Source organism: Oncorhynchus tshawytscha, linkage group LG22 (assembly GCF_018296145.1).
Source record: "Oncorhynchus tshawytscha isolate Ot180627B linkage group LG22, Otsh_v2.0, whole genome shotgun sequence".
Taxonomy (NCBI): domain Eukaryota; kingdom Metazoa; phylum Chordata; class Actinopteri; order Salmoniformes; family Salmonidae; genus Oncorhynchus; species Oncorhynchus tshawytscha.
The window spans coordinates 27,072,620-27,088,840 of record NC_056450.1 but is presented as its reverse complement, the minus strand read 5'-3'; the positions used below and the strand labels follow the sequence as shown (position 1 = coordinate 27,088,840).

Here is a 16,221-nt window from a genome sequence, read left to right as displayed (position 1 = left end):
TTTGTTATTATTATAAGACAGAGCTTCATCAGTCATCTTTTTCATTTGCATCCTACCCATTTTATATCCAGCTGGAATCAGTATAGCGATCATACAACGTGGTACAGAACGGTCCCATGTGCTCAATAAAAAGGTAAGAAATGATTTGCTGTTTGACTGGAATTCAGTTGAACATGCCAAAGCAATATTTGTGCAAGGTCTTAGTTGACAAATGTCTGCCCAGAAACACATACTTCTTATTATGAAATCTGTGAGTTTTTACAGAACCCAAGACCATTTTAAGTTAGTTTTTTTTAAATGGGGAAAAGAGCTACTTTGAAAATACCACAATGCAGGTTTGATTGAATTGAGGCCTTTGAGTTAACGACATCAAAAAGGCTCTGAAACGAGACCCTGCAGATAAAGGTCAAACATTTAGACTGAAACAGCCACTTTACAGCCTTGAAACAATTACCTGGAGTAGCGGAACCATGTCTAAGCTCAGCCCATGAATATGCTGCATCTCTCTAATTAGGAGACTAAAGCAAATATGTTCCATTCAGGTGTGTAATCACCCCCATGGCTGATTTATCATGTGAGGAGGAAAGTTGTGGAGGTGGCCTTGATAGGTGGTTCTAGGTACATCTCTCTTTTCTTGGCCTGTCATTACATCTGTCTGCCAGCCTGTTAAGTTGCAGTAATATCACGCTCACACAGCACTGTAGCCCACCACCACCATCCATTGAGAGTATTGAAAACAAGAGGGGAGCAGCTCCCATTCCAACATGTCTCCATCCTTGTGCCATAAATTGGTGGCCGGCGCTGCTGTACAGTTTATAATTTGTTTTTATTTGACCCTTATTTTATCAGGTATATTGACTGAGAACACATTTTCATTTACAGCAACGACCTGGAGAATAGTTACAGGGGAGATGAGTGGGAAGTAATTAGCCATTGAGCCAAAAGTTAATCTTTTATCAAAATGTAGTGAAATAAAACATTTTTTTAACAAGTTACAATACCCAAAAGGTACTCAATTGGTGGAACGCCCCAGCTGTCTATGACTTAACAGGGAGGGTGTTTCCCCCATCAGCATGACTTCCTTTCCATGGCCGGCTGAAGCATGTTGAAGAAGATAGCGTATCGACAGCTATTTATCCTGATCACCCTGATAGTGACTGAGTCTGATAGTAGTGATCGTAGAACAGATGGATGTGTGTGATCCATCACTCTCTCTGGAGTCTGAACTCTTGACTGGGCTGTGGTTTGTGGTTGGGAGCCCTGAGGGCCATCCAGACCCCACTGTCTTTGATGGTTTCCCTCTCTAACCTCTGATCCTATTACATGTCCATGTGGTGTTGGATGGATGACCAGACCAGTACGAGGCACAGACACACACAGACACACACTGAAATGTCCCATTGGCTACGGTGATCTGAATAATCACCATCATTGACAGGATTGCAATCAATGTTACAGTATACAGTATAAATAGTATAAATAGTTAGTTTAGGTCTGGCTGTTTGTTCCTTTCCACTGTTTTGCTAAGCATTCTGTCAAATATATCTGTGAAAAATGCAAATAAATACAACTCATTTGATTTTGATTGACATTGAAACAGACTAGAATCAATCTGCATTTCAAGGATAGAGAATGTGATTATTTCCCTACATGTAGAGTTATGGTTAGATGCAACACACCCTCGCCAGACCTCTCATTTACTCCAACGTGTGGAGCCATTTCCTGTTGGTGTTCTATGGGTAATATATCACAGCCTGTTTTCACAACCCAAAGGACAGGATATTGTTTAATTCCATGCCTTGACACATCCATCCAAATCCAGATTGTGCATTTTGTAACATCAGATACCACGGGGGGGGATTGCCCAATTGCTCAGCATGGTTGGATTTGCAAGCTGCAGTTAAAACAGTCTCATTTATATTCAGCCATTCAGATGGGAACATTACTGTAAAGAAAGAACGGTTGTTATTTCCAAAAGGTGTTAGCTTTTCCTTTTAATATTGATGAGTAAGTATTCAAAAACCTAATCCAATAGAGTTATACTGCAATAACCTCACCAAATATAAACACACACACACACACACACACACACACACACACACACACACACACTGAAGAGGGTTGCATTTCCGGGATCTGTCCTTAATTATTTGTTACATTTCTATTTTTTTTTTTAAATATTCTTAAAACTGCATTGTTGGTTAAGGGCTTGTAAGTCTGCATTTCACTGTTGTATTCAGCGCATGTGACAAATAACGATTTGATTTGATTTGTGGTCACACAGGTGAACCTCTCTAATCTTATTTGGCCCATTGCAAATGTTTGACTGCCAGGTCAAATCACATCAATGAAGAATAATAAAGCATATCATCTAATCTTTAACCATGAGACAAGACTTATAATATGCTAAAAATAGCTGCAAGCCATTGGCCTTACGTAACCATAATTGCAATTGCATTCATGCAGATGGATACAAGTGGCAGAGCTGTTATTCAGTTGTATTTATCACCAATCTCATGCTATCTCTAGGTCTTGTTGACGATCTGGTTTCCTGCATATGGCTTTGTCGGGTTCATATTTTCAATTCTGAGTGGTTTTGTGGATAAGTTTGCCCTTTTATGGTAAAGACATGCAATAGTGAGATAAGCCTTCCTGGAAATGTCCTGGAAACCCCCCTACAGTAGATTGGCTAGAGGATCAACCACCTCCAAGCGCTACCCTCAAAGTAGCGGTAAAGATGAACCCTGATGTGGCCAGGTCTGGAATTCACACTCCTTTTCATCAGCACTAAAATTACATATCTGCCTAGTTCACTCCCAGATGCTACCAGGGACAGATTAATGCAGGAGTTTGCCGGGGCTGAAGCCACTGGGCCCAGGCCCATTGGGGCCCCAAGAGGCAGCATTTTCTTAATTTTTTGGGAGAAAATAAATACATATAGTATATATTATATATGTAATATATATTTTTTAAATGTTTTACTGCAACCACCAACCACAGGAGGATTCAGGAGCCCTCTCTCAATGAATGTAGACAGCCTGCTGCTTCTTACTGCCGCTAAGCTAATCGTCAGATTGGGGGAGGAGAAGAGGTAGGGGGCACATGTGGGTAATTGGGGGGCCCTGCCTTGATTGGGTAACTGCGTAATAAATAAATGTGACTGGTCAATTGTGTGAGACAGGGGCCGGACCCAAGTCCATAGGGGGCCCAAGAGACAAAGCAAATAAAATAAAATAAATCTGTAATTTTAATATTATTTTATCCAAACACAAGAACCCACTCTCAATGGTCAAAATACACCAGAGAGCATTTTTTATTTTATTTTATTTCACCTTTATTTAACCAGGTAGGCTAGTTGAGAACAAGTTCTCATTTGCAACTGCGACCTGGCCAAGATAAAGCATAGTATAATTTAGCAACAGAGGATCCATAGTAAAAAAATGACTGTGGATAAAATTTTATGATAAGCATACACAGGTAACTGCAGAAATAAAGGAAACATAGTGTCTTAAAAGGGTGTTTGGCCACTACGAGCTGCCAGAACAGCTTTAATGATCCTTGTCAAAGATTCTACAAGTGAACCTAAACCATGACAGGAAAAATGCACCCCACACCATGACATATTATTTGTATCCTTCATTTACTCAAGTGTTTCCTTTATTTTGGCAGTTACTAGTTTCCTGTAGTCGGAAAGGCTGCTATTGGCCAGCATACTAGCCAAATCTACAACTTGTTGTGCTGTGGCCATAGACATATATAATCCATAGAAGGGTTTTGGAACCTCTTACCCTGGCAATTTGAAGATTAAACTCATAGGTACAATACCAATGGCTGCTAGTCCTGACTTGAATGGGAACTGCCATCTATGGATTATATTTCTATGGTTGGTTGCAGCTCCATGACAAAAAGTATGTGGACACCTGCTCGTCAAACCTGCTCATTCCAAAATCATTAATATGGAGCTGGTCTTTCCACTAGATATTGGAACATTGCTGCAGGGACTTGCTTCCATTCAGCCACAAGAGCATTAGGGCACTGATGTTGGGCGGTTAGGCCTGGCTCGTAGTCGGCGTTCCAATTCATCCCAAAGGTGTTTGATGTGGTTGAGGTCAGGGCTCTGTGCAGGCCAGTCAAGTTCTTCCACACCAAAATTGACAAACCATTTCTGTATGGACCTTGCTTGGTGCAAGGGGCATAGTCATGCTGAAACAGGAAAGAGCCTACCCAAACTGTTGCCACAAAGTTGGAAGCACAGAATTGTTTAGAATGTCATTGTATGCTGTAGCGTTCAGATTTCCCTTCACTGAAACTACAGGGCCTAGCCCGAACTATGACAAAAAGCCCCAGACCATTATACCTCCTCCACCAAACGTTACAGTTGGCACTATGCATTCGGGCAGGTAGCGTTCTCCTGGCATCTGCCAAACCCAGATTCATCTGTCAGTCTGCCAGATGGTGAAGCGTGATTCATCACTCCAGAGAACGTTTACACTGCTCCAGAGTCCAATGGCGACAAGCTTTACACCACTCCAGCCGATGCTTGGCATTGCGCATGGTGATCTTAGGCTAGTGTGCGGCTGCTCAGCCATGGAAACCCATTTCACGAAGCTCCCGATGAACAGTTATTTTGCTGACGTTGCTTTCAGAGGCAGTTTGGAACTCTGTAGTGAGTGTTGCAACCGAGGACAGACCATTTATACGAGCTGGGCACTTCAGCACTCAGCGGTCCCATTCCGTGAGCTTCTGTAGCCTACCACTTTGCAGCTGAGCCATCGTTGCTCCTAGACTTTTCCACTTCACAATAACAGCACTTATTGTGCTGTCCTCATTGCCTCTTAATACTGTTCAATCTGTGTGACGCTTCATTGGCCTTGGCTATTGTTTGTTTGAATTCAACACCTGTTGATCTCAGATTGTTAGAGTAGCCACTCATTTTGGTCATTTGTATGGTATTAAAAAAGATTCAGCTAATGTGTTCTATCATGTATATTAAGTAGAATTGCTAACATGTTCCCCATGTGTGGAAATCCTAAAAACACCTCTGCTCATCTGTAGGCTATGCAACATTGCAAATGTTATTATGTATTTATTATAAAGCAGCTTTTTCTTCAATAGTAAATTTATCACACATCTAACTGCATCTTGGTGCACGGATTTGTTTACAGAAAATGATGGTGTGCCGGGAAGTGGAGATGGGGGCCTATATAAAAAAACAAAGTCGCTGGGGCCTATGATTTCTTAATCCGGCCCTGGATGCAACAGTAGGTGTTGTGAGCGGCAATGATACAAATGTCCTCCTTGCTATATCCCTGACACAAATAATGAGGGAGAAAATTACAGCATAGTGGCTACTGAAAATTATTTTGAGTTTTGGACAAAAGTCCAAAATGACTTGAACTTTTTGTACACGCCTTAGATTTTCCTATGCCTGTTTAACAAATCGATCCTAAAATGGCTTCAGCTTGGTTGAGTAGGCTAAGTAAGTTTCTTGAGCAGGAGAAGAGTGTGAAAGTCTAGCGGAGCTCCAGTGATTAATGGTTGGATTGGAAGGCCCAGTGCCTCATGGGAGAAGCGTAATCACAGTGAGCGTAATCACAGCGGCTCATGAGGGACCAGCGAGTAGCGCCCGGCAATCAGGCCACAACAGAGGTCTCATTCATCACATGTGTATTATGCCCTTTTCAGGTACAACCCCCTGTGAAATCCTACACCAACACGGCCATGACAGCATCGAAGTGCCTACAAACTCCCACAACTTGTAACTGGTAGAGGGAGGGTAGTAGCCCAGACTCCAGACGGAGCAGGGTAGTTATCGACTCTAAAATATATAGATATTTTTTACTTCAATAGAAACTAGGCCGGTTTATGTGTAGTGAAAAATAGTTGTGTTTTTGTAGTGCATGCTTCTCCTTTCCTCTCCCAAATACCCTGGCATGCTGCCCTAAAGGGGGTTGATAACAGGCATTATTCAGGGCCTTGTCAACTGAGTCTCTTCCTGTCCTTAAGGATATCACCATGCTGGAACCGCTTTCCCTTCACCCAGTGACCATGACCTCTGACCCTTACAGTAACAACAGGGCCAGGCAAGCAAGGCACGTGCTCTGGGGCCCCTGACCTCCATGGGGCCCTAATACTTTTTCTGGGGTGGGGGTTGGTGGCACCCTGGTGGTCAAGCATATGAACACGTTATAAGAAATGGCAAAAAGGATAGAATGGCAGTAAATTAGCTTTAAAACGGCAACATTTTCTCTCAGCATCATGGCAAAATGTGTAGAATATCAGCAAATTCTCTTTAAAACTGCAACAAAAAAAATGGGTTGGGTGCCCCCTGGAGGTAGGGGCCCCAAATGTGGTAGTCCGGCCCTGCTTAACAATTACAGTTTGACCCAGAGGCTGGACAATAGCCAGGCCAGTCATCTCTATGTCGCTGCTCCAGACAGGGCAGAGATACTCAGGGTGTGTTGGACAGGCATGGATGTGAATGAACTAAGACTCTCTCAGTCAACCAACCGTGAAGCAACAGTAATCTACCATTTAATTTTTGGATGATATCCTAATATTCTGATATGCAGCGTGAAAAACAGTTGAGGGCATCTGTCAAGACAAATCTATGTGTTGCACTGCAGCCAAGGCAGGCCGGGGGATATTTACTCACAGGCAGGCATAAGGCATACTGGAGAAGTTGACCAGACCTTCGTCTTGTCTTTGTAAACAAATTGTGTGAATTGTAAACGTCAACGCCACTAAGGAAGACAAGAACTGACATAATCTACCCTCTCCGCATGGAATGTATGTGGCAGTTATCTCTTGTGCTAACTCCCAAAGAATCACCCCATACAGCTAATACATACTATACATTCCTATGCTGAAAGCAGAGAAAAATAGCAACAGGTCTGAACAGTGATAGTGTAGTAAAGCAGGATGGCTTGCCGAGGCTGTTTGTTACACGATACCTACTTACAGTATAGTACAAGAGTCTGAACTCCCATAGCTCTGACCTAGTTCGTCATTCAGTAGCTGTACAGTGGCGGTGATGAAATCACATCGAGTTTATTCAGTTCAAATCACTGTATTACTGTAAACATTATGAAAGGTAAACCCATAAACCCTATAGGAATCTCATGATCTGATTGAGGGATTTTTCTCTCAGGGTGAAACCTGATTTCATGAGAAGACTATCCAACATATTATAGGCCCCACACAGCGGCCATTTAGAGGGCATACACAATCACAGCTACTACCTATGAATGTGTCACAGACGAGACGACCTCAAGTTGAAAGCAGAGATAGGTATTCTCTATGAACACTGTACCCTCTTGACCCATCCTCCAGACATTTAACTAATGTCTTCATCATCTGCTGTCCATCTCAGAAGCTGCTCTTGTACAGTATTTATGCCCTGGGGAGGCCTGCTAGCTCTGAGAGCTTACTGATGATGGTACGTGAGTGACACTGCTACAGAAGTTAAGCGGTGTTCAGGAGGCTCCTGGAAGGATGGAAGACACTGATGTAGACGCCACAAGGAAGATACAGAAATGTCACAATACTGTATCATCTGTCACTTTGGGTTTGAATGAAAGAAAACATGACTCCATTGTAGTCCTTCATTGAGAGGTTATCCTAAGGAATTTCCAGTTGATAAGATGCCTAATTAAAATTAGTACCAAAAAAAACACCAAAAAAACAAGCATAGTTATCTCCAACCCCTGTCATGAGTAGGATAGTCGAAGACTCACTGTCTAGGGACCATTTGCTTTCCATGAACCATAGCTTTTCCTGGACCCAGCGCCAGCTACAGTAGTAGCTACTATAGACTGATTAAGAATTCCTACATGGAACACAGGATGTAAGAGAAAAAGGGCAGTAAATCATCTGAGGCTCTAACACTGGGCTACTGTTGTCATAGGCACAAACAATTTCATTGGATGAATGTAGTTCCTATCTTTTAATGAATTAACAAATTGCATATACAAGAACTGCTGTCATGTATAGTGCCTTTCACTAGGTCTCAAAGGTCATTGTATGTGATTTACTCACGTTAAATAAAGCAATTATAGAAAATGAATAGAAACATATTGGCAGTACCTTACTGTTTTAGACTGTGGACTGGTAGAGCTGTTCAATATCAACTATACCAAAACCACAGTGTCCATATTAGTGTTGTCGACTTACCCTCAGTGTTTCCAGGCTGTTCATTTGGGCCCTGGTAGTTGAAGAGGGTGTGGGGCTGTCTCCTGGCCAGCTGGTCTCCCTCCTCCCTCGTGACAGGAGCTCTGCTGGTCGGGCTGAACTTCTCTGTGGGGAATGAAGACTCCTGGTCAGGTTTACTCTGGGGCGTTCTGGGCTCCTCACGCTGCTCCTCAAGGTGCCTTCCATGACTTTGGGATAAAAGACTGCCATCATGGTGGTGACTGCTGTGGCTGTCTCTCTGTTCGTGGAGGCCAGTGTGTCTCACTCCCTTGTCACTACGGACAGTTGGTGTGACGTCCTCCGAACTGTCACTCTTCATCATTCTGTCACTGTCTCTGTGATGCCTGTTGTCCCGGTCAACAACCTCCTGTTGACGCCTTTGGCTCTCTGAGGTCACTTCTGGTGTAGTTGTTGATGTTGTTGACTCACTTGAGGTGGTCTGATCTATGTGATGTGGATCCTCAGTAATGACCGCCTCCTCTGTTCGCTGCTGATCGTATGTTCCTAGTCTCTCTCTCAGCTCCTGCCTCAGGTCATTAAAAATCTCATAAGGAGAAGAGCTTGTCTCAGCATAGGATGGTGACACCGTGGTAGATTCTGTTGGCTGGACCAGGTCTTGTGGAGTGGTAGATGTGGGGTCAGGCAGTGTGTAGTCATAATCCTCATCTTCATCCAGGACAGATGGCTCCTCTTTGTAAAGAGGTAAGGTGTTAGCGGTGGCGAATGGGTCTAGCGGGCTTGTCTGTTTGTTATCATGCAGTTTGCTGAGGTCTCTCTGAGGGTCGTTGTTCTGTGTGGTTGTTGCTATCATGGGCTTCTTAACGTTACCAGAGTCACAGTCAGGGATAGGGGAACACATCAGGCTCCCGCCATCATTAGGACAGTGACACACCTGACAAGGGTCCATCTGGAAGGAGTGACCTGCCTCGTATTTCTGGTTAATATGGATACAGCCAATGCGCTCACACTGCGGACACCCATCCGCGGGTTCAGCGACAGCGATGCAGTTGGGAGGGATCTCGGGACATGGGATGAAATGGCACCCGATCCTCCCGCCTCCCTGTGGACAAGAACATTCTGTGCTTCCGAAATCCACAAAGTAAGATTCTCCCTCTGGAACTTTACCATTCCGGAATCCTGCATGGATGCAGTCATAGTACTGGTAACCTTCACATGAGCATCCTATTTTAACACAGGTGGCACAGCAAGCGCCCTTCTCCAAAACCTCCTCAATGCAGTTGTCCAACACTGGACAATCCACGCTTGTACAGTCCCTTTGGCTTAGACAGGTGCCCAGGCACAGCAGGAGCACACATTGAAAGAGCATCAGATTCTTTTGGTTCATTTTGCATAAAAGTCCCTCAAGAACAAATGTTGAAAATTGAATTTGTTGATAACAATTGTACCCAGTCCTCTGCAGTCGAACAAGAGTGAGAATGATGTTGAAGGTCCGATTTCAAATGGCCTCCTTCAACCTGTGAGAATGAAAGAGACATAACATCTGTTCTGTTATGTTACTGTTGTGACAGAACCATAAGGTAATCACCAAGTTGTCTGTTTCTTCTACTTACTTGTTGTTTTTGATTGACTTTTGATATTATTGGTATCGATAGTTGAACTGCATTGTTGAGGAAGCTGCAGGTAAGCATTTTGCTGCACTGTTTACAGCTGCTGTAACCTGTGTCAAATAAACTTGTATCTGATTTCCTTTGAACTGGGTCCCACCAGTGTGTTTAAACTAGCTAACATTACTGTCATTATGCCTAGACTAGAATTGACCATTGAGCTAATGTATGTTTTTCCATGCCCACTCTCTTGGGTCACAGCACAGCTGTGGATGCATGCTGTGGTTTACATTACATTGGCATGGACATTTGGCTACAGGTAACGCCGGATAGCGTTGGGGTGAAATATGGACAACCCTAGACAAACTTTCCACAGTTAGAAAAGCAAGGCTGAAATAACAAAACATTCTGAAACAATACAATTCAATTGGAGGCCCACACATAAAAAGTTGACAGTGCTTGGAGCAGAAGATTGTTTATCAGCAACAATATCAACTTAATTTATTATTGCCTTGTAAAAAGCTTTATAAAGTTAAGTTTCTTTAAGATGAAGAGGGTATTGTTGAGGTACAGCAACAAGTTGTTAGGAGCACTAACAGATGAAAGTACTCCACCTACAGTACTGCACCTGACAGAGCATGAATAAATTCAACAGATACAATAATAAACAGAGAGCTAAGCTAATCGTCTAATATATCTATTTCCAAACTGTGGTACCCACAATAACGTCAGGGGTACGCCAAATGAAAATGTGATTCACATGTATTTTTAAATTTTTTACACAAAATAAAATAAAAGATTCTGTCCATTTATATTTTCCAACGGGGCTATACATTTGGGCGAGTTTTTTTTCTCACCTGAGTAACCTCGTTTCACTAACAACACAATGTCAAATACAGGTAGCCTAGTCAAATAATTAACATCCAATCGCATTAACCGTTACTCTCTCACGGGAATTCCACTAACGGTCCGTATGTAGCCAAATGTAGCTGCTGCTTATTCCATTTGCTCGAAAATTGATAAATGGTTGAAAAAAGTAAGAGACACATACCAGCTCTACTGGTAGTACTGCTACACCTGTCCCTGTCGACGACACCAGTTGTTCTGCTTCCACAAGCACATCCAATGCTAGCATCAGTAATTCTACATTTGTTGTTAGCCCAGCTAGCATGGACACTGACATATGTGAATCTGATGCAGCCGAAGAGCTACTGCCCCCTTACACAGGAAAGCACCGAACAACAAACAGGGACGTTGGACCATCGAAGAAGCACAAATATGATGAGAACTACATTGATTTGGGGTTCACTTATATTTGGTGTAGTGCCTTTCCTCAGCCATAGTGTGTTATATGTGCAAAAGTACTATCTCACAACTCAATGAAACATTCACTCTTACGCAGACATTTAGAAACAAAACATGCCAATTTGAAAAATAAGCCACAGGAGTTTTTTGATCAAGATGTGTTGGTATCTGTACTGATGGCGCAAAAGCCATGACTTGGAGACATATTCGAGTGGTAATGCGCGTGCAGTTGCTCCCGACATCACTTGGGTACACTGCAGCATCCACCGAGAGGCTCTTGCTGCTAAGAGAATGCCTGACAGCTTGAAAGACGTTTTGGACACTACAGTGAAAATGGTTAACCTTGTTAAAGCAAGGCCCCTGAACTCTTGTGTATTTTCTGCACTATATGGGCAGTGACCATGTAACGCTTTCACATACAGAGGTGCGCTGGTTATAAAGGGACAAAGTATTGACACATTTTTTTTTTAATTGAAAGAAGACGAGCTTAAAGTTCTCTTTACTGACCATAATTTCAACTTGTCTGACCGCTTGCATGATGACGAGTTTCTCACACGACTGGCCTATCTGGGTGATGTTTTTCACTTGTCTGACCGCTTGCATGATGACGAGTTTCTCACACGACTGGCCTATCTGGGTGATGTTTTTCACTTGTCTGACCGCTTGCATGATGACTGGTTTCTCACACGACTGGCCTATCTGGGTGATGTTTTTCACTTGTCTGACCGCTTGCATGATGATGAGTTTCTCACACGACTGGCCTATCTGGGTGATGTTTTTCACTTGTCTGACCGCTTGCATGATGACGAGTTTCTCACACGACTGGCCTATCTGGGTGATGTTTTTTCTTGCCTGACTGATCTGAATCCAGGATTACAGTGATTCTCCGCAACTATATTCAATGTTCGGGACAAAATTGAGGCTATGATTAAGACGTTGGAGCTCTTCTCTGTCTGCATTAACAAGGACAACACACCGGTCTTTCCATCATTGTATGATTTTTTGTGTGCAAATGAACTCAAGCTTACGGACAATATAAAATGCGATATAGCGAAGCACCTGAGTGAGTTGGGTGCGCAATTACGCAGGTACTTTCCCGAAACGGATGACACAAACAACTGGATTCGCTATCTCTTTCATGCCCTGCCTCCAGTCGACTTACCAATATCTGAACAAGAGAGCCTCATCGAAATTGTAACAAGCGGTTCTGTGAAAATGTAATTTAAATCAGAAACCTCTGCCAGATTTCTGGATTGGGCTGCGCTGTTAAGACACTGATGCCCTTTGCAACCACATACCTATGTGAGAGTGGATTCTCCGCCCTCACTAGAATGAAAATGAAATACAGGCACAGACTGTGTGTGGAAAATGATTTAAGACAACCCAATACAAGCGAACATTGCAGTTGCTGTACATGCATCCTTTCAAGCACACCCTTATCATTAACCTGTGGTGAGTTATTCACAATTTTCAATGAACAAATAAGGTTTTATATGTAAGATGGTTAAATAAAGAGAACAATTATTGATTATTATATTATTATTTGTGCCCTGGTCCTATAAGAGCTCTTTGTCACTTCCCACGAGCCAGGTTGGACAAAAACTCACACTCATTCTTACGTTTAATAAATGTATCATATAGTGTGTGTGTGGCAGGCTTACAACGATGGCAAAAAAAATACATTTAAGAGTGCGCTGACCCTGGTGCTAAAGGGAGTACGCAGCTGGAGGTTGAATGTTTGAAGGGGTATGGGACTATAAAAAGTTTGGGAACCACTGGTCTAGCACAATTCAGTAGTAGGCTTGTAATGTGGTTGATAGTGCCCGATCGCTTCCAAATCTGCAATTCAGAATGTGGGAAGTGTGTAAGTTCTTGATAAGATGAATTTCTTACACTATTGTACTGAACAATCTTTGCAGTGATCCATATTCAGACTGGTTATTCTGACAATTCTATACTCGTGTGTCATCCAAGTCAGTGATGTGGCTTCAAATCAGAGAACATATTATTGAAAACTAAGTGTTTTCTATTTCACTTTTCCTGTTTTCCTCCACTGCTCGTGTGCTTGGTCCAGTTATAAGAGACACTGCCACATTTCAAGCAAAGAAATCTGTTTTATGATTCCACAAGTTATTTTCAAAAATACATTCCTGTTGTAAGTGAAACATTCTGTGCATAAAAAACGATATTCGATCTACTCCTGACATTTTAGTCACCTTTAACACTGAGCTTAACACTCAGTTGAGGAATATTAACAGTGTTAGTTAGACTCAAAAGACACACATAGTGCCCCCTTAGTGCTAAGAAACAGCTTGCTGGTGCATGGATTCCAACATATGGTGGAGCAGTTTGGGAGGGCAAAAATCACCCCGTGTTGACATGGTATATTTTACTCAATAGACACCCTCCACGCTCGTGTGTACATTGGTTGTATGGAGAAACCTGCACTGACACGTCTTTAAACTCTCAAAGCAACTCATAACTGCATACAGTCAATGTTTTCTATATCAACATATTCTAAAATACTATGCTCCTGACATGTTATATTATTATGTTTAAATATATTTTAATAAGAATGTTGAGTTTATCAACCTATATAGTGTTATGGACTGTAAGTATGCCAAAGTGTGCTGCTCTGTGTTGAGGCATCCTATTATCTAGGAGCAAATTCCTCCTTCATTGCTGATTATATAAGGGACCATGCACGGCCTTCCCTTCAGTGAGGATTCTATCATCATACACTAACACAGCCCATCAGTGTCAAACTCAACCAAGCGCACAGTTAACAGGTTATAGCAGTCACAGCCAAGTGCAGAGGTTTTCAAAATGAAATATTACAATCTCCTTTTCCAAATTCAACGTTTTTTTCAAATTCAAACCTTTTGAGAGCCATCAGACATCCAATTGAAAGTAAAACATTGGTTCTGGCTACCTCTCTCACATCTGGGTCTATGTTTCTCTCTTCATCATACCAGACCACAGAATGAGAAGGACTGCAGCACAGACTAATGCACCACTTAGACAATCAATGATGGCTTTGCATGCAGCGGGTAAGGAATCATTTCAGGTCTGTTTTAATTGTGTTGAATTCAGCACATTGCATGTGAAGACAATTGGCATGATTGTTCCTATGTCTGCCACATCTTAGAGTGAGATTCAAAAAAGAAATGGAAAGTCAGTCTGGGAAAATAAATCTGATTGTATAAATATGTGTCACGCACAACCACTATCAGAATCTGTGTTAAGAAGCTAAAGTGAATGGAAGATACATCTGGCCACTGTATCTTTGCTTACATAGATAATACTCATTTGTTTCAATGAAACAAAGTACATTGTACGTTTTTCAATCTGTTAACACAATGTCCAAAGCTTCTGAAAACAATGGTTGCGGGCTTGGCTTGCTCATCCCACTCTCCACCTTTGTCAACCAGAGCTCTTGCCAGGACACAGAAAACATTTAACATGATAATGAACATCAGGAAAAGTTCTCAATAGTACTGTTTGTGGTTAGTCTTAAGGTTTTGAAATACTGTATTTTCTGACTGTTGTAAAGATTTAAAGATAGTCTGAAGTTATCTGGCATACTTTGCATAAGAATGTCTTGAATGTGATTAAGTCAGTAGCCTGAGGGGTGATAAGGTGCACAAATTCACATAAATCCAAATCACTTTTAACAAATATTACTGTTTACACTTTGTCATTACATACACGTTGATATAAGCATTAGGGATAACTTCAGGGATAATTGAAGAGAATATTGCATATTTTTATATTGGAAACATGATTTAAACCCATTTTCTCTGTGTTTTAACAAAGAAGTGTGAAATAGGCATAATTTAATATATTCTTAAAATGCTGATATCTTAGTTATTTGGAGAAAGGAACGAAAATATAGCCTGACAAATCGGTTCAAGTCAGTGACATGCTGCCATACCAAGCCATGCACACAACTGATGGGTAGAAGTTTAGGAAAACACCATACTTCTTACATGTTTTACATCATGGAAAGAATCTCAAGCAGTCTCTTATATAAGGTTAGCACATAAACACATTTTCATAATGATGTGTACAAAGGCAGTGATTGAAAAGTTTATATTTACCTTTCGTCTCAGTTCTGTCACTGTGCGACGGGTAGACTATCCTGTATTATCTACTGGCCAGCGGTTGTGCCCAAAGTTAGTTGTGCGCGTTCTAAAGAGAAGGGGGATGTGCAAGCGCTCTCTGCGAAGGGAGAGAGGAAAGGGCGGATCAAAAACTTTCTTTGCTCTCCTAATACTTTGGAAAATTAGAAGTCTGGAATCATTTCGAGCCTCTATTTTATTACGCTACTGATTCACGCTTGAACGAATTCCAATCCCCTACTCCTTGCATCTCGTTGCTCTTTTACTTTACTGAAATAGGCTGCTTGCTGTCACATTCCAATATTAGCCATTGCACTTGTGTTTACTGCTGAATGCAGTCATTTTCCCTGGCGCAATTGATATTTTAATTATTGAGACATTTTTGTGTAGATCTTGTAACTCCAGCTGAATCAACCAAAAATAGATTGTGCAGCTCAATAACTATTATGCCCATATTTTGCCCATTCGATCACCTTGAAAATGACAACGGACAGGCTAAAAAGGCTACAAGTCACACACAATAATCAAAATCTCCTGCAAATCTTCTCACTCAATAAGAAAATATCACATGATCCATGCGGTGTTTCATGTTTTAGGCCCAGAGATTAAGAAAACCGTCTGTGTGTATCTGTTTAAAGACAATCAGGTACTGTAATTCAATGGAGTGGGTAAACTGCTCTCCCGCTAAAAGGCAGACACGTGACTGAAGCGTTGATTAGATTTAGCCCAATCTCTGTCTACCTGAGAGGACAGCCTGGTGTCATAGACTAGACCTAATCATGAACATAAATCCGGGACACTCAAAATAGTATAAATATTAGACTTGGTATAGTTACATAAAATACAGTATAATACTTAAAGGGATACTTTAGGATTTTGGAAAAAAAGCCCTTAATCTACTTCCCCAAAGTGAGATGAACTTGTGGAGACCATTTTTATCTATCTGTGTGCAGTTTGAAGGAAGTTGCTAACTAGCGTTAGTGTAATTGCTGCACGCTAGTAGATACCATAGACTTCCACTCTAGGGAAGTACATGGTAT

The 16,221-nt window shown here is 41.8% G+C and overlaps 1 protein-coding gene across 2 annotated transcripts in view; it reads right to left on the bottom strand.

The window, feature by feature from the left end:
• LOC112221319 (fibulin-2-like) overlaps nucleotides 1–15,266 on the bottom strand; it is a 42,758-nt gene extending 27,492 nt beyond the window's left edge. For both annotated transcript variants that reach the window (XM_042304001.1, XM_042304002.1), the window contains exons 1-2: nucleotides 15,161–15,266; nucleotides 8,173–9,665 (exon numbers count right to left, since the gene is read on the bottom strand). In XM_042304001.1, coding sequence (XP_042159935.1) covers nucleotides 8,173–9,535 — 1,363 coding nt within the window. In that variant the 5' untranslated portion in view covers nucleotides 9,536–9,665; nucleotides 15,161–15,266. The remainder of the gene's footprint in view (nucleotides 1–8,172; nucleotides 9,666–15,160) is intronic.
• Nucleotides 15,267–16,221: the final 955 nt, after the last annotated feature.